Source organism: Myotis davidii, unplaced genomic scaffold (assembly GCF_000327345.1).
Source record: "Myotis davidii unplaced genomic scaffold, ASM32734v1 scaffold539, whole genome shotgun sequence".
NCBI lineage: Eukaryota > Metazoa > Chordata > Mammalia > Chiroptera > Vespertilionidae > Myotis > Myotis davidii.
This window is the reverse complement of record NW_006290028.1, coordinates 1,887,304-1,903,141: the sequence shown is the minus strand read 5'-3', so window position 1 is coordinate 1,903,141 and position 15,838 is coordinate 1,887,304. Positions and strand designations below refer to the sequence as shown.

Below are 15,838 nucleotides of genomic sequence, written 5' to 3'. Positions count from 1 at the left end.
CTCACCAACCCTGTGAGCGTCAAAGCTTTTGTCATTTTTATACTGCACACGTGGCTGAATGTGATAAAATCATACAAAATAAATACAATCTCAATCCAGCAGACAGTTTGCATGGACAAAGCCAGTCAAATGCGATCTGGGAGAGCTCAAACAATTAGGCCCAAAATGGTGAGTGTGGTGGGATGGGAGAGCCCTCAGACCTGCCTGGTTGCAGTAAATCAATCAACCAGCAATGTCTCTTAGTAAGACGGGTACTGGGGGCAAAGCATACCTGCCAGCTCGGTCTGCTCGGCTCTGGTCTGGCCAGTGAAGGCCTTGGGCGAGTCAATTTCCTTCCACTGGCATGCCAGGCAAGCACTTCTTGGCTCAAAGGGGTTGCTGGGCCGGGCTCCCAGGAGGCAAAGACACAGTCAGAAGAGAAGAGAGGCAGGCACAGGGCACTCTGGACTAAGAGGCTTTGTGAAGGAAGTTCTCTCAAGCAGACCTGGGTGGTGAGTAGCAGAGAGCCGGGCAGAGCCACATGGGTGGACAGTGGGGAGTATGACCTGTGTCCCAGGCGCTGGGAAAGCACCTGCACATTCCCTAACGTGAGAGAGAATAGGCTTATTCAGGGAATGCAGTAGTTCATATGGCAAGAACTTAAGAGTTTGAGGGAATACTGCTGAAAAATAAGGCCGGCGCTATAGCCAGCGGCCACATTATGATGGTGCTGGTATGACACATTAAGCAGCTTACCCTTTAATAATGGCTATGACAGGTGATGGTAACGAGATCATATTTTTGTTTCCAAAAGATCATGCAGTTACACAATGGAGAGAAGGGTCTGGAAGCTGCTGGAGCAGTACAGGGAGAAGTGGTGTGGCCTGGACTATGAGGGGGCAGGGGGATGGAGAGGACATTGTAAGAGGTACTGGGGGCAGAACAGAAGGGGAGTGAGGCATGTGGAGGGATCAAGGATGAGGCATCTCAGGGTCCCTGGCTGGTGTTGCCATTCATCAAGATGGGGCACACAGAGGGCAGAGGCTGTGGGGAAAGCCAGAGGTCAGAGCTGTGAGTGGGCAACTTTGCCAAGGCCATGGGACACCCATGAGGAGATGGCCAGTGGCACCTGGATGGGTGAGTCAGGAACTCAGAAGTATGGACTGAGGTCAAATACAGATTTAGGAGTCATCTTTCATTGACTCAATAAATGGTTATTGAGCACTTAATAGATGCTAGCCCTCAATAATCTGCCATAAAGCTTATGTTTTAATGGGTGTGGGGGAGAAGGACAATTTCAAGTAAATAATCAAGTAGGAAATGCTATGCAGACATTTTAGGGTGATATGACAGCAAGGAAAAGCTGTACTGGACTGGGCAGCTGGGGCAGGGTTCCCTGAAGGACAATGAGGAGGCAGGACAAGCAGATGGGAGAAGGGCACTGCTGGCAGTGGGATCAGGAAGGCAATGGAAGAAGGCCTCTGTGGCTAGTGCACAGGAAGAAATGGGAAGTGGTGAGAGATGAGGTTGGAGGGGTCGGCAGGCATTGGCCAGAATGAGGAGCCTGGGGTTTCACCCCAGGACCATGGGCACACTGAGGGCAGTGGGAACAATGGGCCGTGAGCTGGGCTGAGGGAAGCTTTGTGGACAGAGTGAGAAGAGGATTGGAGACAGAGGAGAGGGCAGCAGAGGAGGAGCCCACTGGTGGATGAGAAGCAGACAGGCAGGAGGGAACCTGACTAGGCAGGTCTGGTTTCTCAGTAAAGGGGGCGTGGTCAGGTCCCGCAGTGCTGGGAGGAGGTAAAAGATGTGCCCTGGCTTAGTTAGCAGAAGTCACTGGGAGAGCTGGCAGGGACAGATTAAGCAGAGGGCTGGGTGTGGAGGCCCATGGCAGGGGAGTTGCAAGTGAACACAGGGAGTGAGTGTGGGTAACTCTTGCAAGAAACCTGCATGTGAAAAGGAAGAGAGATGTGGCGGCAGCTGGGTGATGGCAGTGGCCTCTGGGGAGCGTTTTGTTTGTTTTGTGAATGAGTGATTAAAGTATATTTAAATCATGCTGGAAAGGAACCATAGAACAGAAATATAATTGGAGGAACGGGTGCTCAGGAAGGCAGGTGGGCTAGGGTACAGATGAAAAGAATGCCCAGCCCCAAGTACGAGAAGGAAACTCCTCTTTCAGGACATGGACAAGAGGCAGGAGAATGGGGGCTCCAGGTGAGCCTGCAGGTGTGGCACAGCACATCCTCTGAATGGGGTTAAAGCACAGTGAAGACGTCATCTGGCCCACCGGGGAGGCGGGATAAGGATGTGATCCTGGCTGTACAGATGCAGACACCACGCCTCTACCTGGTACCGACGCTGCACTAGGCTTGGGGAAGCAAAAGCAAATGCTACGAACCAGGGTAAGCTCCAAGCTAAGCCAAAGCAGAGCTGGGGCTCAACACCAGGCTTCTGACCCCTGCCCCCAATTCCCATTCCCATCACACTGCACAGGGAGCCAACGGGGAGGGCCTCTCAGCTGAAAAGCGCCGAACAACCGTGAACTTCAACACAGAGGCAGCTCACTGGTCAGCAAAGGTTGATAACTTCTCACACCTCAAACATAACTATTTCCAAACTTAATCCTAGATAGTCCTCTGAGCTGCCCTAAGAGGCAGGTTTTCAGTGGCGGAAACTGAGACCTGGGGGGAAAGTGGTTCACAAGCAATCACACCAAGGGTCAGTCAGGTCTCAAGGTTCCACTTGGTCAGCCCTCCTTCCCTGTGCTCCTACTGTGTGCAGGCCCTGAGCTAGGCATGAGGACCTGGAGATGAAGCAGGTGTGGTCAGACTACTGCCTGAGGCAGACACACAGCAGGCGACTTCATACCCCTGTGGCGATAGTGGGGCAGCCAGTCATCTGAAGGCACCTGGGACCTGCTGAGTCACATTACAACATGAATAAGGGAAATAGAGGTGTGCCACCTATCACGTGGGCCAGGGCTGCCTCCCCAGGAAGGCCTCTATCTTAGGGTGACCTCCCAAATTAAGCTCCACCATTGCAGACAGCGGGCTGACTAAAGGTTACCTCTGATTGTCTAAATATAAGTGGCTGCCAAAATCAATTAATCATGACTTAGCCAGGCAAGGCGGGCAGCGTGCTATACAGTGCAAGCCCCAGGCCAGGGTCTTGAGGAGTGGGTTAGATCCAGGCGCTGAAACCTTATAGCTGTGACCTCAGGCTGGTCACCCATGTCTGTGTCCTGCCTCCTGACCTCCAAAATATACCCAAATCTGGCCATTCTTCTCCCTTCAATGCCAACCTTACTCCATGCTACCATCACCTCTCCTGAGACCACTGCACCAGCCTCCTAACCCATGTCCCACTGGTTACTCCACCATGTGAGGACCTCACTGCCTTTCTCCTGTAAGTGGATAAATCCAGCCCGCTCACCGTGGCCTTCATGGCCTCAAGACTGGCTTTGGCCCACCTCCCTGACCTCCCTCTCCCCTCACTCCATGGCCACTGGGGCTTCTTCACCCCTTCAGCGTGCCAGCCCTTCTGCCTGCTCTTTATTCTGCCTGTTCAGCACCCCTCAGACCTTCGCCGGGCTGCCCCCTGCACATCCTGTTTCCAGCTCACATTCTCTCCTTAAACAGGCCTCCCGCCACCAGCTGCACAGCCCTCTCCTTCCCACCACATCATCTGCGACACCTCACAGCCTCATCAGCACCTGAAATTACCTGACCTGTTCACAGACACATCTGCCAGCTGCCCCCACCTGCCACGGGGCCTGCTCAATGTGTACCTGGGGGTTGACTGGGTGCTACTTTCTTCAACAAACTCAGAGCCGGGCACACAGAGACCAGGGGTTGGAAATGCAGCTTCTAAGGCAGCCTCCCGCCTGGACCACTGGCTCCACCCGACCAGCTCTATGATCTGGGCAAGTTATTTGGCAGCTGTGTCTCAGTGTCCTCAGCTGTGAAACAGGGCTAATGAGAGTAGCCAACAGTAGGAGTATGAGGAGGATTAGATGTGAGTGCATGTAAAAGTATTTTAAAAAATGCAACTGTTAAGAAAAACCCCAGAACCTGAAACAGTAGGTGCTCAGATAATCAGCAACCACTATGGTGTTCTGCTGCCTGCACTTTCCGCTGAGACTCGCTGGCCTCTGTCAGTTGTGTTGTCTGTGCAGTAACTGGCCGTTCTTGTGTTCATCTTCCTGAGAGACTGAGTCCTTACAGATGAGACTGTGCTTATCCCTCTTTGTGTCCTCAGTGCCCAGTAGAGGGCCTGGCTGGGAATAAGAGCTTAGTGACCAGATGGAGAGAGGGCAGGAGAGGCGAGGAGAGAAGGAAGATGGGGGGAGGGAGAGAAAAATCAGAGTGTCCAGGATATAGCTATATTTTTAGGGAGACCAGTGACACCCTGTCTCTTTGCTGGCCCCTAACCCTCCCCAAACACCAGAAAGAAGCTGGAACCAGTGCCCCTCATGGGTCTGCACGTCATTAACTGCTCTGGGCAAAATCCAGGGCTCCACAGACTGTGCCCCCAGCCTTGACCTCTGCTCTGCACACAGCAGCACTCCCTTGCCATCTCCCTGCCTTTGTTCCAGATGCTTCTGCTTCCAGAAGTATCTCTCTTTACACATTTGCATCTTCATGTCTGATGGACCCTTCAGGGACCAATGCAGTGACCCTTCCCTAGAAATCCTTCCCTGACTTCCAGCCGTGCCTCATTCCCCACAAGAATGAGCTTCCTGACAAATGGCCTGCCCCTCTCCCATGCCTGCCCATGCACTGCACTGTGTCCATGGGCTCATTTGCTGGTGATGGGAGCTCTTCTGGGACTAGGTGCACGTCCGCTCCTGGGTCCCGGAGCCCAGCCTGGGCCTGGCACGGCAGCCCTGGTGTGTGTGAGCTGAGCCGAGCTTGGTCCACCGTAGCAGAGGACAGGACAGTGCCCCCCCACCCCACCCCCCGCCCCAGCGTTTCTCTGCAGTGACCTACCTCGGACGATGCTTAGTTTGTGAGGCGAGAGGGGCGGCTTAGGGACGGCATCTTTCTTTTTTTTTGTGGCAACTCCTGTGACGCTTCTGTTCTTCAGAACATCTGTTCCCCAAATCATGACTGCCAAGTTCTTCGTGTACTTGGAGTCTCCCTGGGTTACTTGTAGCTGGTGCCATTTCTCCTCGTCAACCCAGATCCCGCTTCCCAGATGGACCTGGAAGGGACAGGAACGCAGCACCTGCTCAGGCGGGTAGCATGGCAGCGGGAAGCTTCCTCGTCCTTTAAAACACATTCCCGCACAACGCGAAGGGGTCCGTTCCGTAAATGCTACATTAGCTTTCTTTAAGGGAAATGTGGTCCTCACTTCCTGCATACCAGGCCTTACTCCTGCACGTCACACCCACTATCTCAATTTCTTCTTGGCACCCCTGGGGGAAGTGCTGGGCCACTGTTTTCACTGCAGATGGAAAACCAGGTTAAGGAAGGGGAAGCAATGGGCCCAAAGTCTCAATGAGGCAGGTGCAGACCTGGAGTTCTCAACCAGGTCACGTTAGCGCAGGCCGCTCAGAGCCTGACCAGGCTTCAGGCCCACACCTGGGCAAGTCCTTTCTCTGCGACACTTTAGGGAGACCTCTCTCCTTCGAAGGTAAACACCCTGGGACGCACATCCTCCTAGCACAGAGGCTCTCTACATGGTCACACACGGGTTTGCCTGGTGAGCTATAAAAAAGGCTGGTGCCGAGGCGCCACGTTCAGAGATTCTGAGTTATCTCGTCTGGGAGGGCCCAGGTACTGGGATGGCTGAAGGCTCCCCAGGTGACCCCAGTGTTCAGCGGGGTGGGGGCAGCACCCAGGCTCTGCCACTGCACAGACAGTGTGTCTGTGCAGGTCCTTCCCTGTCTCTGGTTCCAGTTTCCCTGAACTCGAACTAGAAAAGTTGGATTCATCTTTTCTTTTTAATATATTTTTAAAAATTTTAATGATTTCAGAGAGAAAGGGACAGGGAGAGAGAGAAACATCAATGATGAGAGAGAATCATTGACTGGCTGCTTCCTGGGGATCGAGCCTGCAACTTGGGCATGTGCCCTTGACCGGAATTGAACCTGGGCCCCTTCTATCTACTGAGCCAAACCAGCTAGAGCTGGCTTCATCTTTGCGCTCCTCTGGCTCGGAACACCTAGGATTTTATGTTAGATACAACCCCAGAGTTCGATTCTGATGGCACAGAGCACAGAACGCAATTGCACGCTCCCTGTATAGGAGCGCTCGCAGAGTTTCAGCACAGCCAGTGAGCGGCAAGCTTGGAAACTTTTTCTCCTTCCTGGCTCTTTTAACAACTCAAAAAACATTTGTTAACATTAACCATCAAAACACAGAGTTTGACTCTGATGTGGCCATTTATGTCATGTTTCTGCTGAGTCTGTGGAGGGTGAAGAGGCCGCTGTGGGGAGGGAGGGAGACAGCCGCTAATAAGCCAAACTTCCTAAGGGGGATGAAAAGGCTCTGCCAAAAGTCCCTGTCTCCGGGAAGACTTGCAGGTCATCACCAAGGGCATGGTCAGGAGATGTCTCGGGAGAAGTCCTGGTCTGACAGACGGCACACACCCCGACTGGTCAAAGATGATTAAAGGTCTTTCTGCTGAGGCTTGGCTGGGAAAGGAAGGTGAGCACTGCACAGTGGCCGACGGGTCAGCCAGCAGCACTCCTCCTCCACCAATTACCGAGGTTTTAGCACCACTGGAAAAAAAAGCTACACAGCGCACCCATGGCTGTCAGTAAGCAAACAATCCACCTGCCACATCTGATGTCACTTCCTTTTGCTCAGAAAGATCCTCCAGGCCTCTGCAGGCATGACATCGGATAACCAGATCCACCTGCCTCCCTGGGCCGCAAACTTCAGTGTCGCCCATCTGTTCACAGGGCTCAAGGAGGTAAGCGAGCCTGGAGTGCGTGTGCTGCCTGGGGCTGGCCGGGCAACACTAGCCCAAGGTCAAGTCTGAACTGTTCTCTGCAGTCTGCACTGCGGGCAGGCAGTCTGTGCCAGGGCAGGCATACTGGGGTCACGTGCCCTGTTGCTCCCTGCTGGCCCCAGTCACCTCCCCCATGACGCTCCAGAGCTAACCACGCAAGCTCCCAGAGATCGAGGAAAAACAAGGAATCTGAACAAATTCAGAATTGGAAAACCACAGAGATGGAAGATAACTTCAGTTTTCAGAGGTCTCTGTTCTTTTCTATCCCGGGCCTTGCTTATTGTTAAAAGAGAGATGACAGTCATTTTAGCCAAAGTTCTACAACAGAAGGGGGCACAGATATTTTTGGGCACCTATAATGAACCAGGCATTGTACCTTCAATTTATTTATCCTCATACTGACCTTAAGGGATGAGAACAGGTAGAAATTATTCCCATTTCACAGACATGAAGAGAGACTCAGGGAACTAAATCGCTTTTCCTAAGACATATCATCAATAAAATTTAGAATAAAGATTCAAACCCAAATCAGTATGACCCCGAAGCCACCTTCCTGCTGCAGCCAGTGTCCTGGTGGAAACAGCAGGTCCATCAACATTCACTTAGTCATCCTTCCTCTGCACCTGCCGGTCCGTCCCTGGCAGCCCCGCTGCACACAGGGAACCTGGGCAAAACCCCAGGCTGGCCTGCCGACCTCCAGTCCCTGCTGCCTCAACCCAACCTGTAACCTGCCAGACTGACTTCTCTAAAACACAGCTTTCCTTAGACCAGATAAATTCCGCAGTCTCTCTCAAAGTCTGTGGAAGACATGGTTCACGTCAGCCTCCTGGAGTCTCGGATGGCTCTCTGTTCGTTGTCCCATCAAATCTGACCTCCTCTGCCGGCTTCGAAGGCCTCGAGGACCCTGTATCCTAGCGTTTCCCTGCTCTGGCCATAACTCTAGGAATCTCCGGAGCACTTCCTTTCCTCCTGCTTCCATTGTGCACCCCGAGAGCATGGGTCTGGAGCCTCTGTCGCAGGTGTGGATCCTGGCCAGCTCTTCTACCTAACAGCTGAGTATCCTGGGCAAATCACTTGACCCCCACCTAGTCCGCAGGGTGTTTTGAGAATTAAATGTGAAAACATAAGTTAAAAAAGCCTTCAGGACAGCACACAACCAGTAACTTCCTTCCTTCGCCTTCTTTCCCCACCCATGTCTCTACTCACGCCTTTCCCCTGTCCAGGAATGAATGAAGGGATTGTCTTCTTAAACTTGCTAATGTTTCAAGCCCCAGTCCAAATACAGAAAACACTTCTAACTACTCTGGGGCTAAGTTCTACCCCAGAGCTAGGTTCTACTCCCTCTGGATTTCTAGCCTAGCGAGAGCCCTCGCCTCCTGAATCAGCCTTCACAGCGCATATCTGGGGAGGGGTCGAGGCTCTGCATCTCCGTCCCCTGCGAAGTGATCAGGACTAGTCCAAACACAAAGTAAGAAAATGATGGCATGTTTAAGATGTTTTCAGGGTATTGGCTTTCAGTTCTGATGAGTTGCTGTGCTTTGGAGAAGAAAATCTTTTCTGTGACATTCACTCATGCAAGGCCAACTTCATAGCTCAGAAAGAAATGTAAGTAAGACCATCACAGGTATCTGCTGGGCATCTGGAACAAGGGCTCCGAGGGCAGCGAAGCTCAGGGTCACCTAGAGCAATGCCCCACTTTCAGGGATGCAGCAGAATAGACTGGAAGGAACACTGGCCTGGAACCAGGAGACGTGGCTTCTTGCCTCTAACCTGTTGCACTATTGTAGACGGGTCTCCTGGTGTATTTCCCCGTGAGTATCATGTATACTTCAGACTGTTTAAATGTGAATGGTCTTTGTGGCTTTATGATTTGATGAGTTTTAGAAATAAAATATTTAGACAAAGAAAAGCAATGCACTTTATTAAAATCAGTAACTTTTGTGGCAAGCACCATTCACATAAACCCCAGTTCGCTATTGGTCAAGGGAGGCTGTTAAAAACATGACATCTGGTAGGATGGAACTTGATAAAAAATGTCTTTGTGGACTGTTTTGTAGGATAACAGTAGTTTCCTACTAGGAAACAGATCCCATTTTAACGCTCTAGGCCAGGGGTCCTCAAACTTTTTAAACAGGAGGCCAGTTCACTGTCCCTCAGACCGCTGGAGGGCCGGACTATAGTTTAAAAAAAAAACTATGAACAAATTCTTATGCACACTGCACATATCTTATTTTGAAGTAAAAAAACAAAACGGGAACAAATACAATATTTGTATTTGCATGTGGCCCGGGGGGCCGTAGTTTGAGGACCCCTGCTCTAGGCTTTGCAGAGATGAAGGCCTTTGATCAGCAGGGGAGAGGAGGAGGGGTCAGAAAGACAGCCCAGCCAAGAACAATGAGGGCTACTTCTGGGATGTGGGTGCTGCTCTGGGGAACTACCACCCACTTCCAGTATGTCGCTTCTTTCTCTCCCTTCATCCATTTCTCCGCCTGACCACAGACTAGTTGCAAACAAAAGCCAGGTTAGTAGCACGTTGGCGCCAACCAAAGAAAAAACAAAGTCGGCATTTTCAAGAAATGTTGTGCAAGCCATGTGTGAAAAAAATTAAGTGGGATTTCAGAGACCCATTTTTTGGAGGAAAAGTGATAACTTTGCAAAAGAAGCCCCTGTCATCCTCAGAAACTGCCCATCAGTTTTCAAAGCAAGACACACAGGATCTCTCTTGGAAGCTACTTTAAGAAAAAGTCCCTAGTCATTCCACAATGTGATCATGACGAAAAGGAAGTCAGGAAAGAAAGACCAGTCCTTTCTTTCCTTTATCTTCAATTGGGACAGGCTCACCAAGCTTAGATATACTGTCTGAGTCACCAAAGTCCTAGGGAGCATGGACCACATCCACCTTCCCAGACATGGAAGCTGAGGCTGAGACGGGGCAGGACCGGCCTGGGTCACACAGTAGGACAGAGAGAGCTAGGCTTAAAAGTCAGGCTCCGGGCTTTCCGCTGCCACCTTGTCCCTCCTGTTGGCTGAAACAAGGAGATGCAGAATGGGCGGATGGCCTCGCCCATCAACTCTGCCTCTGTGGGGAGGAAGCGCCTGGTGGGCTGGCACCACATCCGAGAGAGCTCTAAAGACCGCAGCTTTCTTTCCTCAGCTTGACTATATTTGCCTTGGCTCCGTCTGGCCAGATGCGGGGATAAATCTGGACAAACCCAAATGCAACCTTTTCTTTCTCATCAGCCCCCCCGGGAACAGAACTGGGTAAACAGAGACCTTTGTAGCCCGAGGCAAGGAAAACGCAAGGACACTGATGCTTCTCTGGGGAGAAGGGAGGGGATGTCTGCAATACACCCGATGGTGGCAGAGAACACAGCACTAGGACGGAGGAATTTGACCGGAGCCTGGATAAGGGGCTCCACTGTACCTCTTTCAAGGTGAGTTCACTTGGCTGTTAGACCAGTTTTCTTCCTGCCCTGCTGCCCTATCTCCCTGTGACTGACTGAAGGACTTCCAGAGGCTATTCCATTGCTTTTAATTACTAACAGCGTTGAGGTTTTCTTTCATGATCCCGCCCCGCCCCCCCGCTCCCCACAAGGGTCTAAAAGACAAGCTGAGGAGTCATTTGTGGGCTGACCACCACTCAGTGTTCAGCTTGAAAGCGGCGCAGGGATGAGAATCAAGTCTCAGTCACCTCTTGTGTCCCTGGCACCCAGGTCAATGGATACATATGGACTCATGATCTGTCACTCAGTTCCCTTCTCGTTCACCTTAGAAATGTATGCATCTGCTTTCATGGGAGGGGAGGGCAGTTTTCAAACTATCATTTAAAAAATCTTTCCCACTAATAAGCGATTTTAAAATGTCAGTTTAGTTTTGGCTCAATATTTACAAAACAACAACAAACCAAACCAAACCAAATGATGAGAAAAAGAAAAAAGTCCCAGTAAAGGTCCACTTGTGATAACACACTGATTCCGGAAAGCGTCCCTTAGGGACAGGCCGGGAGGCCACCCGGCCCGCGCTCACTCGGGAAGCCCCGCACCCGCTCCACCTTCACTCTGACTGAGACACTCGCAGGGAAGCGGTATTGAGCTTGGCACACTACCTTGCCATTGTCTAGGATATACTTGTCCATGACAGGTGCAGGAGCGGGGTAATAGGACGACGTATTTGCTTCCTCACTGAAAGTGCTCCGTAACTCCGGCTCGGGCTCGAGACATTCTGACTTTACTTTTTCCAAGTCAATGGCGGGACCTAGGCAGTTAAGAAAAGAGATCTGTCTAGAACTCCAAGGAAAATAAAATGCAAATATTTTTAACTATGCATCTATCAGTACATAGTGGCACAAAATATACCTATATATATACTGGATTATTTTTGTCCATTGGACTACACTTAAACCCAGGCTTGAAACTAATATGAGGTATGAATGTCACAAGCAAAAAGTTGGAAAACTGGAATTCAAGAATGGACTAGACTCTAAGTATGAATGAGAAGCACTCCTGCTGGTGTCTCTGTCTAATGGACATGCAGGGGACTCCGTTTCCTGCACAGGAAAGAGGTCCTGTTAAGACTGGGTGGAGAAGGCTGCATCTACTGCAATATGAAGGTTGTGCATTTGCCCACACCCCCATCTCTCCAGCCTACAGTGGAACGGACCACAGCAGATGAACCGAGGTGAAGGGAAAAGCAGAAATGCAAAGGCCTTCCCCTCCCCAAGACCTAGTATCTAAACAGGAGCATTTCAACCAAGAAATTAAAACACAATACAGATTAGGACCCTGATTGCCTGATCCAGCAGCTACCCTGATTTTTATTTAAATGCAATCAACACAAATTATGTGCAGATTAACAGGGCAAGAAAGCTAGATAAATGGTGGTGGTTTCTATGGGGGATACGCTTTTCTCCATTAGCTTGCAAAAATGATAGACTGCTTTTTAAATCACCTATTGTGTCTTGATTACCAAAGGGCAGAGAAACAGGATGAAAGTGAGTAAATACAGCTGAATGATTTGGTTAACTTGCAGGAGAGCAGCTCCGAGGGCCAATGGAGAGTTGAGCAACCTGGAAATTCACCCTAGACCAGTGGTTCTCAACCTGTGGGTCGCGAATCTTTTGGTGGTCGAACGACCCTTTCACAGGGGTCGCCTAAGACCATCCTGCATATCAGATATTTACATTACGATTCATAACAGTGGCAACATTACAGTTATGAAGTAGCAACGAAAATAATTTTATGGTTGGGTCACAACATGAGGAACTGTATTTAAAGGACCAGAAGGTTGAGAACCACTGCCCTAGACAGACATTTCAGGAGTTGACTGGGATCAGATTTAGCTGTTGCCCCAGCAGGTCCCCCTGACTATGCATATACCTGCAGTAACAGATGAATTTCATGGTCTAAACTTCGCTGACCCTAACCATGTGGACAACCCGGTACAGGGCTCTTTACATACTAAAGGCCTGACCACCAATCTGGTTGATTCTACGTTCAATTGCCACATTCTAGACTTTCTCTGGTGGTAGGGACGGTGTTGGTAATTTTATTATGAAAATTCCTCATGACAGGCCTTCCCACAACAAGAATATCATTCTTGAGTTGCTGGCAGCTGCCATCTGCATGAGCGAGTCTCTGCAGTTTCCATGATTTAAGCTGAATGCAAGATGTCTGGGAGCAGAAAGGCTTGGCTCATCCTGTAGAGATAGTGCAGAGCCCACTCCTTGCTCTGTGATGCTTGGATTGTGCAACCCTGGTGAGTGGCTGGCAGCTTCAGAAGCTGGCAGAGTGGAGGACTGACAGCATCTAATTGTTCTGACATCATCTCCCAATAGTGTGCTACCTACTCAAGGGCTGAGCCTCGGTTGGACTCTTCCCTCTGTCCCCAGCACCTGGCACCGAGTAGGTGCTCTCTGAATGTTAGTTAGATGAATAAAAGAATGACAACAATGAACAAACAGTTCCAAAGTTTTAGAAACAGAAGCCAAAGCTTTTCCTCTGCGTGAGATCTCAGGGCAAATTTTGGAGACGCACACAAACTTCAGTGAAGTGTCTGATCTTCCTTAGAGCAGGAAGAAGTATTTCTGTTTCCCCTAAATGGCATGGCTGACTGGGCACTGGAGGTGTCCTCCAGCTCTGACATTCAGTGACAGGCAGTGGACATGGGCCGAGAGGAGGTCCATGTGGCCAACGTCATGGTCATCTGGTAAGACTGCATCCTTTCTCTAAGTTTCCTTCTCCTTCGATGAGAGGAAGGTGTGGGACAGAAGAATGCATCCAGTTCAGTTCAGACTCTGTCTGGTTGTCTCCATCCATCCCCCAATGGCTGCCAAAGAGATCTCCACAGGACTACGTCCCCCCTTGCTCAGGCTCCCCATTACCTTCCAAATGAAGTTACACCCTAAACCCTCCTTAAATCCCAGAACCAGCCTCCTCTCCACCTCAGGTGCTCATGTCTTGCTCTTCCCCATACCTCTGCCAGGTCCCTCATATGTAGTGCTGTCCAGGCCTCTGTCCTCTGGGTTTGAAGGCCACCTCCTCTGCCTGCCAGGCCCCTGGTCCGACTTCAGAGTGAAGCGTAGGTGTCTCCTTTGTGAGGCCTTGCTCTGATCGCTACCAGGTAGGAGGTTTCTACATTACAAATGCTTCCAGCAAATTTTGTCTGCAGCCAACCGCTGTCCACATCAGCCTGTGAAGCTCCTCAACAGCAAATATTTGTTTGCAATCGTGGCACCGAGGACAGTGTCCAGCACATTGCAGGCTCTCTGTAAACTCGTGACATGAGAGAGGGGAACGAGTAGCGGGGAGGAAGGGACTTCATTAAATGGGCTGGAGCAAAGATTCTGAAATAAAGCCTGCAGCTGAGGTGAGCCACTGTGGGGTGGAGGCAGGGGCGGATGGGAAGCTATCCTCAAATGTCTGAAATCTTTTCTGCATTTGAAACATCTATAGGCCTTTTCAGGAAGTAGAAACCAGGGTTGTTCAACAGAAATTGGAACCATCTAGCCAGGAGAAGGGACAATTCAGATGGCAATGTAGGGACAGGTAGGGGACATCAGAGGTGCACAGTCAGGCTCCATTCCCAGTGGGCTGGCCCACCCTCCCACACATGCACCTTCCTTCCTGCTCGCAGTCTCTGCTTGTACATCCCTGTCTGGGTCATTCTACCCCCAGGAAAGTCCACCTCTCCAAGCTCCACCAGGGACTCAAGGCCGGACTGCAATGCCACCTCTCCCATGAGGCTGCCCCTGCCTTCAGAGGGAGGTAAGTCAGTCTCTCCACCCCTCAGCTTGGAATTTGGGGTCGGAGAGACTGGAGCATAAGTTCTGGATTTGCCACTTCTGTTTAGGTGAGCTGTGAGCTGTCTTTATGTCAGAGTCCAGGGTCAGCACAGCACCTGGTTCAAATTCTACCCTCAGCAGGTATTTTACACATCGATAATCTCCTAACCCAGTGGTCAGCAAACTGCGGCTCATGAGCCACATGCGGCTCTTTGGCCCCTTGAGTGTGGCTCTTCACGAGCCGCAGTTTGCCGACCACTGGCCTAACCTCTCTGACCCTGCTGCCTCACCTGAGAGGAGGAATGACAACAGCAACTTGGCCAGATGGCAGATTAAATGACGTAACCAAAATATGAAAGGCCTAGATCGGCATCAGGCACAGAGTGGATGCTCAGTAAAGAGCGACTCACCCTCCCCCCTCCCACGCACACGTGTTACACTCGGGGCTCCACTGGTCCAGCGCTGGACCGCAGCTGCTGTAAGCCAGGGCCCTGCTGGCCTTCTATAGCCCCAAGTGGCCTGCGCAGGCCCAGCTCAGAGCAGGCCCTTGCCCGGTCCACACACCCTCGTTCCCCCACTCACACTGGTCTCCCCAGGAGGCCCTGGGATCTTCTGGCTCTTAAGGAAACTGATTCCTAACATTCACGGTCAGCAATGTTGCACACCCAGGGGCTGCTAGTTGTTAGCCCCGCTCTCCGCACCTGCCTTTCTCTGGCGTTGTGCATAGAAGGTACCTGGTGCCTCAGCCCAGCAAGGAGGGCAGAACAGCAAGGGCACATCTTGGAAGGGTTTTGTCCAGAGACTTGGGTGTGATCCCAGCCACATGACCTTAGACAAGACACCTCAACTTCTCGTGCCTCACTTTCCTACCTGCCACATGGGGCTCACCGCTGGCCACCCTGCAGGCTGACTACGCCTCTGGGAGCCCAGCACCAGGGCAGGCATGGAACGGAGGCTCAGAAGGGGCAGATAAATGAAGGAATGAATCAATCGGGAAAACGAGTGTCTAGAATTATAGAATCAGAAAGAAAAGGAACAAAAAAAGGGGTTTCTTTGGGGAGAGAAGGGAGGGCCTCAGTGCTTTTCATTTAAGGCAGGGGGGACACTTCATTGCAAATTTTAGTCGGCTCTCCTCCCAAATGTTGGCAATTTACATCTCATTACAACAAACGCTGCAGATTGCTGTTTTGCTTTTAAAAATTTCAGAGGCATTGTTCTCCTTCAAACACATGTGACCAAATTAGCCACAATAACAGGCACTCGTGCTAGAGACGGCATCGTACGATCTGGCGCAGATATTTTAAGCAACAAAGGAACTTTTTTTTACTTGTGGGAAGAGTAGAATTTTTTTTTTAAGTCTTTTGATCCACTTCAGGTTTATTTTGGGGGAAATACAGCTTCCATGGAATGAAACCTCTCAGCGGGGTGAAGGAAGCTTTTAAAAACATATAAAAGGTAGTACTTGTCCTTTCATTCAGTCATTCCTGAACCCAATGATCTCACAGCTCTAGGCCTGTCAGAGGCACTGGAGACCAGAGAACGGTAAGGCGCGGCCCACCCAGTGCAGGAGAAGATGAGAACTGACCACGTGAAGCACTGTCACATCCACACACGGGGGGGGGG

General features: G+C 50.8%; 2 protein-coding genes across 3 annotated transcripts in view; both read right to left on the bottom strand.

The window, feature by feature from the left end:
- Positions 1-15,838, bottom strand: part of AGBL4 (ATP/GTP binding protein-like 4) — a 646,044-nt gene that overhangs the window by 164,923 nt on the left and 465,283 nt on the right. The gene's annotated exons all lie outside the window — the stretch shown is intronic.
- The window catches only part of BEND5 (BEN domain containing 5), a 33,105-nt gene that overhangs the window by 3,298 nt on the left and 13,969 nt on the right, over positions 1-15,838 (bottom strand). The window contains exons 4-6 of one of the 2 annotated variants that reach the window (XM_015563299.1): positions 11,042-11,190; positions 4,968-5,181; positions 166-4,268 (exon numbers count right to left, since the gene is read on the bottom strand). In XM_015563299.1, coding sequence (XP_015418785.1) covers positions 4,084-4,268; positions 4,968-5,181; positions 11,042-11,190 — 548 coding nt within the window. In that variant the 3' untranslated portion in view covers positions 166-4,083. Of the gene's footprint in view, positions 1-165; positions 4,269-4,967; positions 5,182-11,041; positions 11,191-15,838 lie in introns of those variants that run through there. The other variant, XM_015563300.1, reaches the window with a different exon arrangement.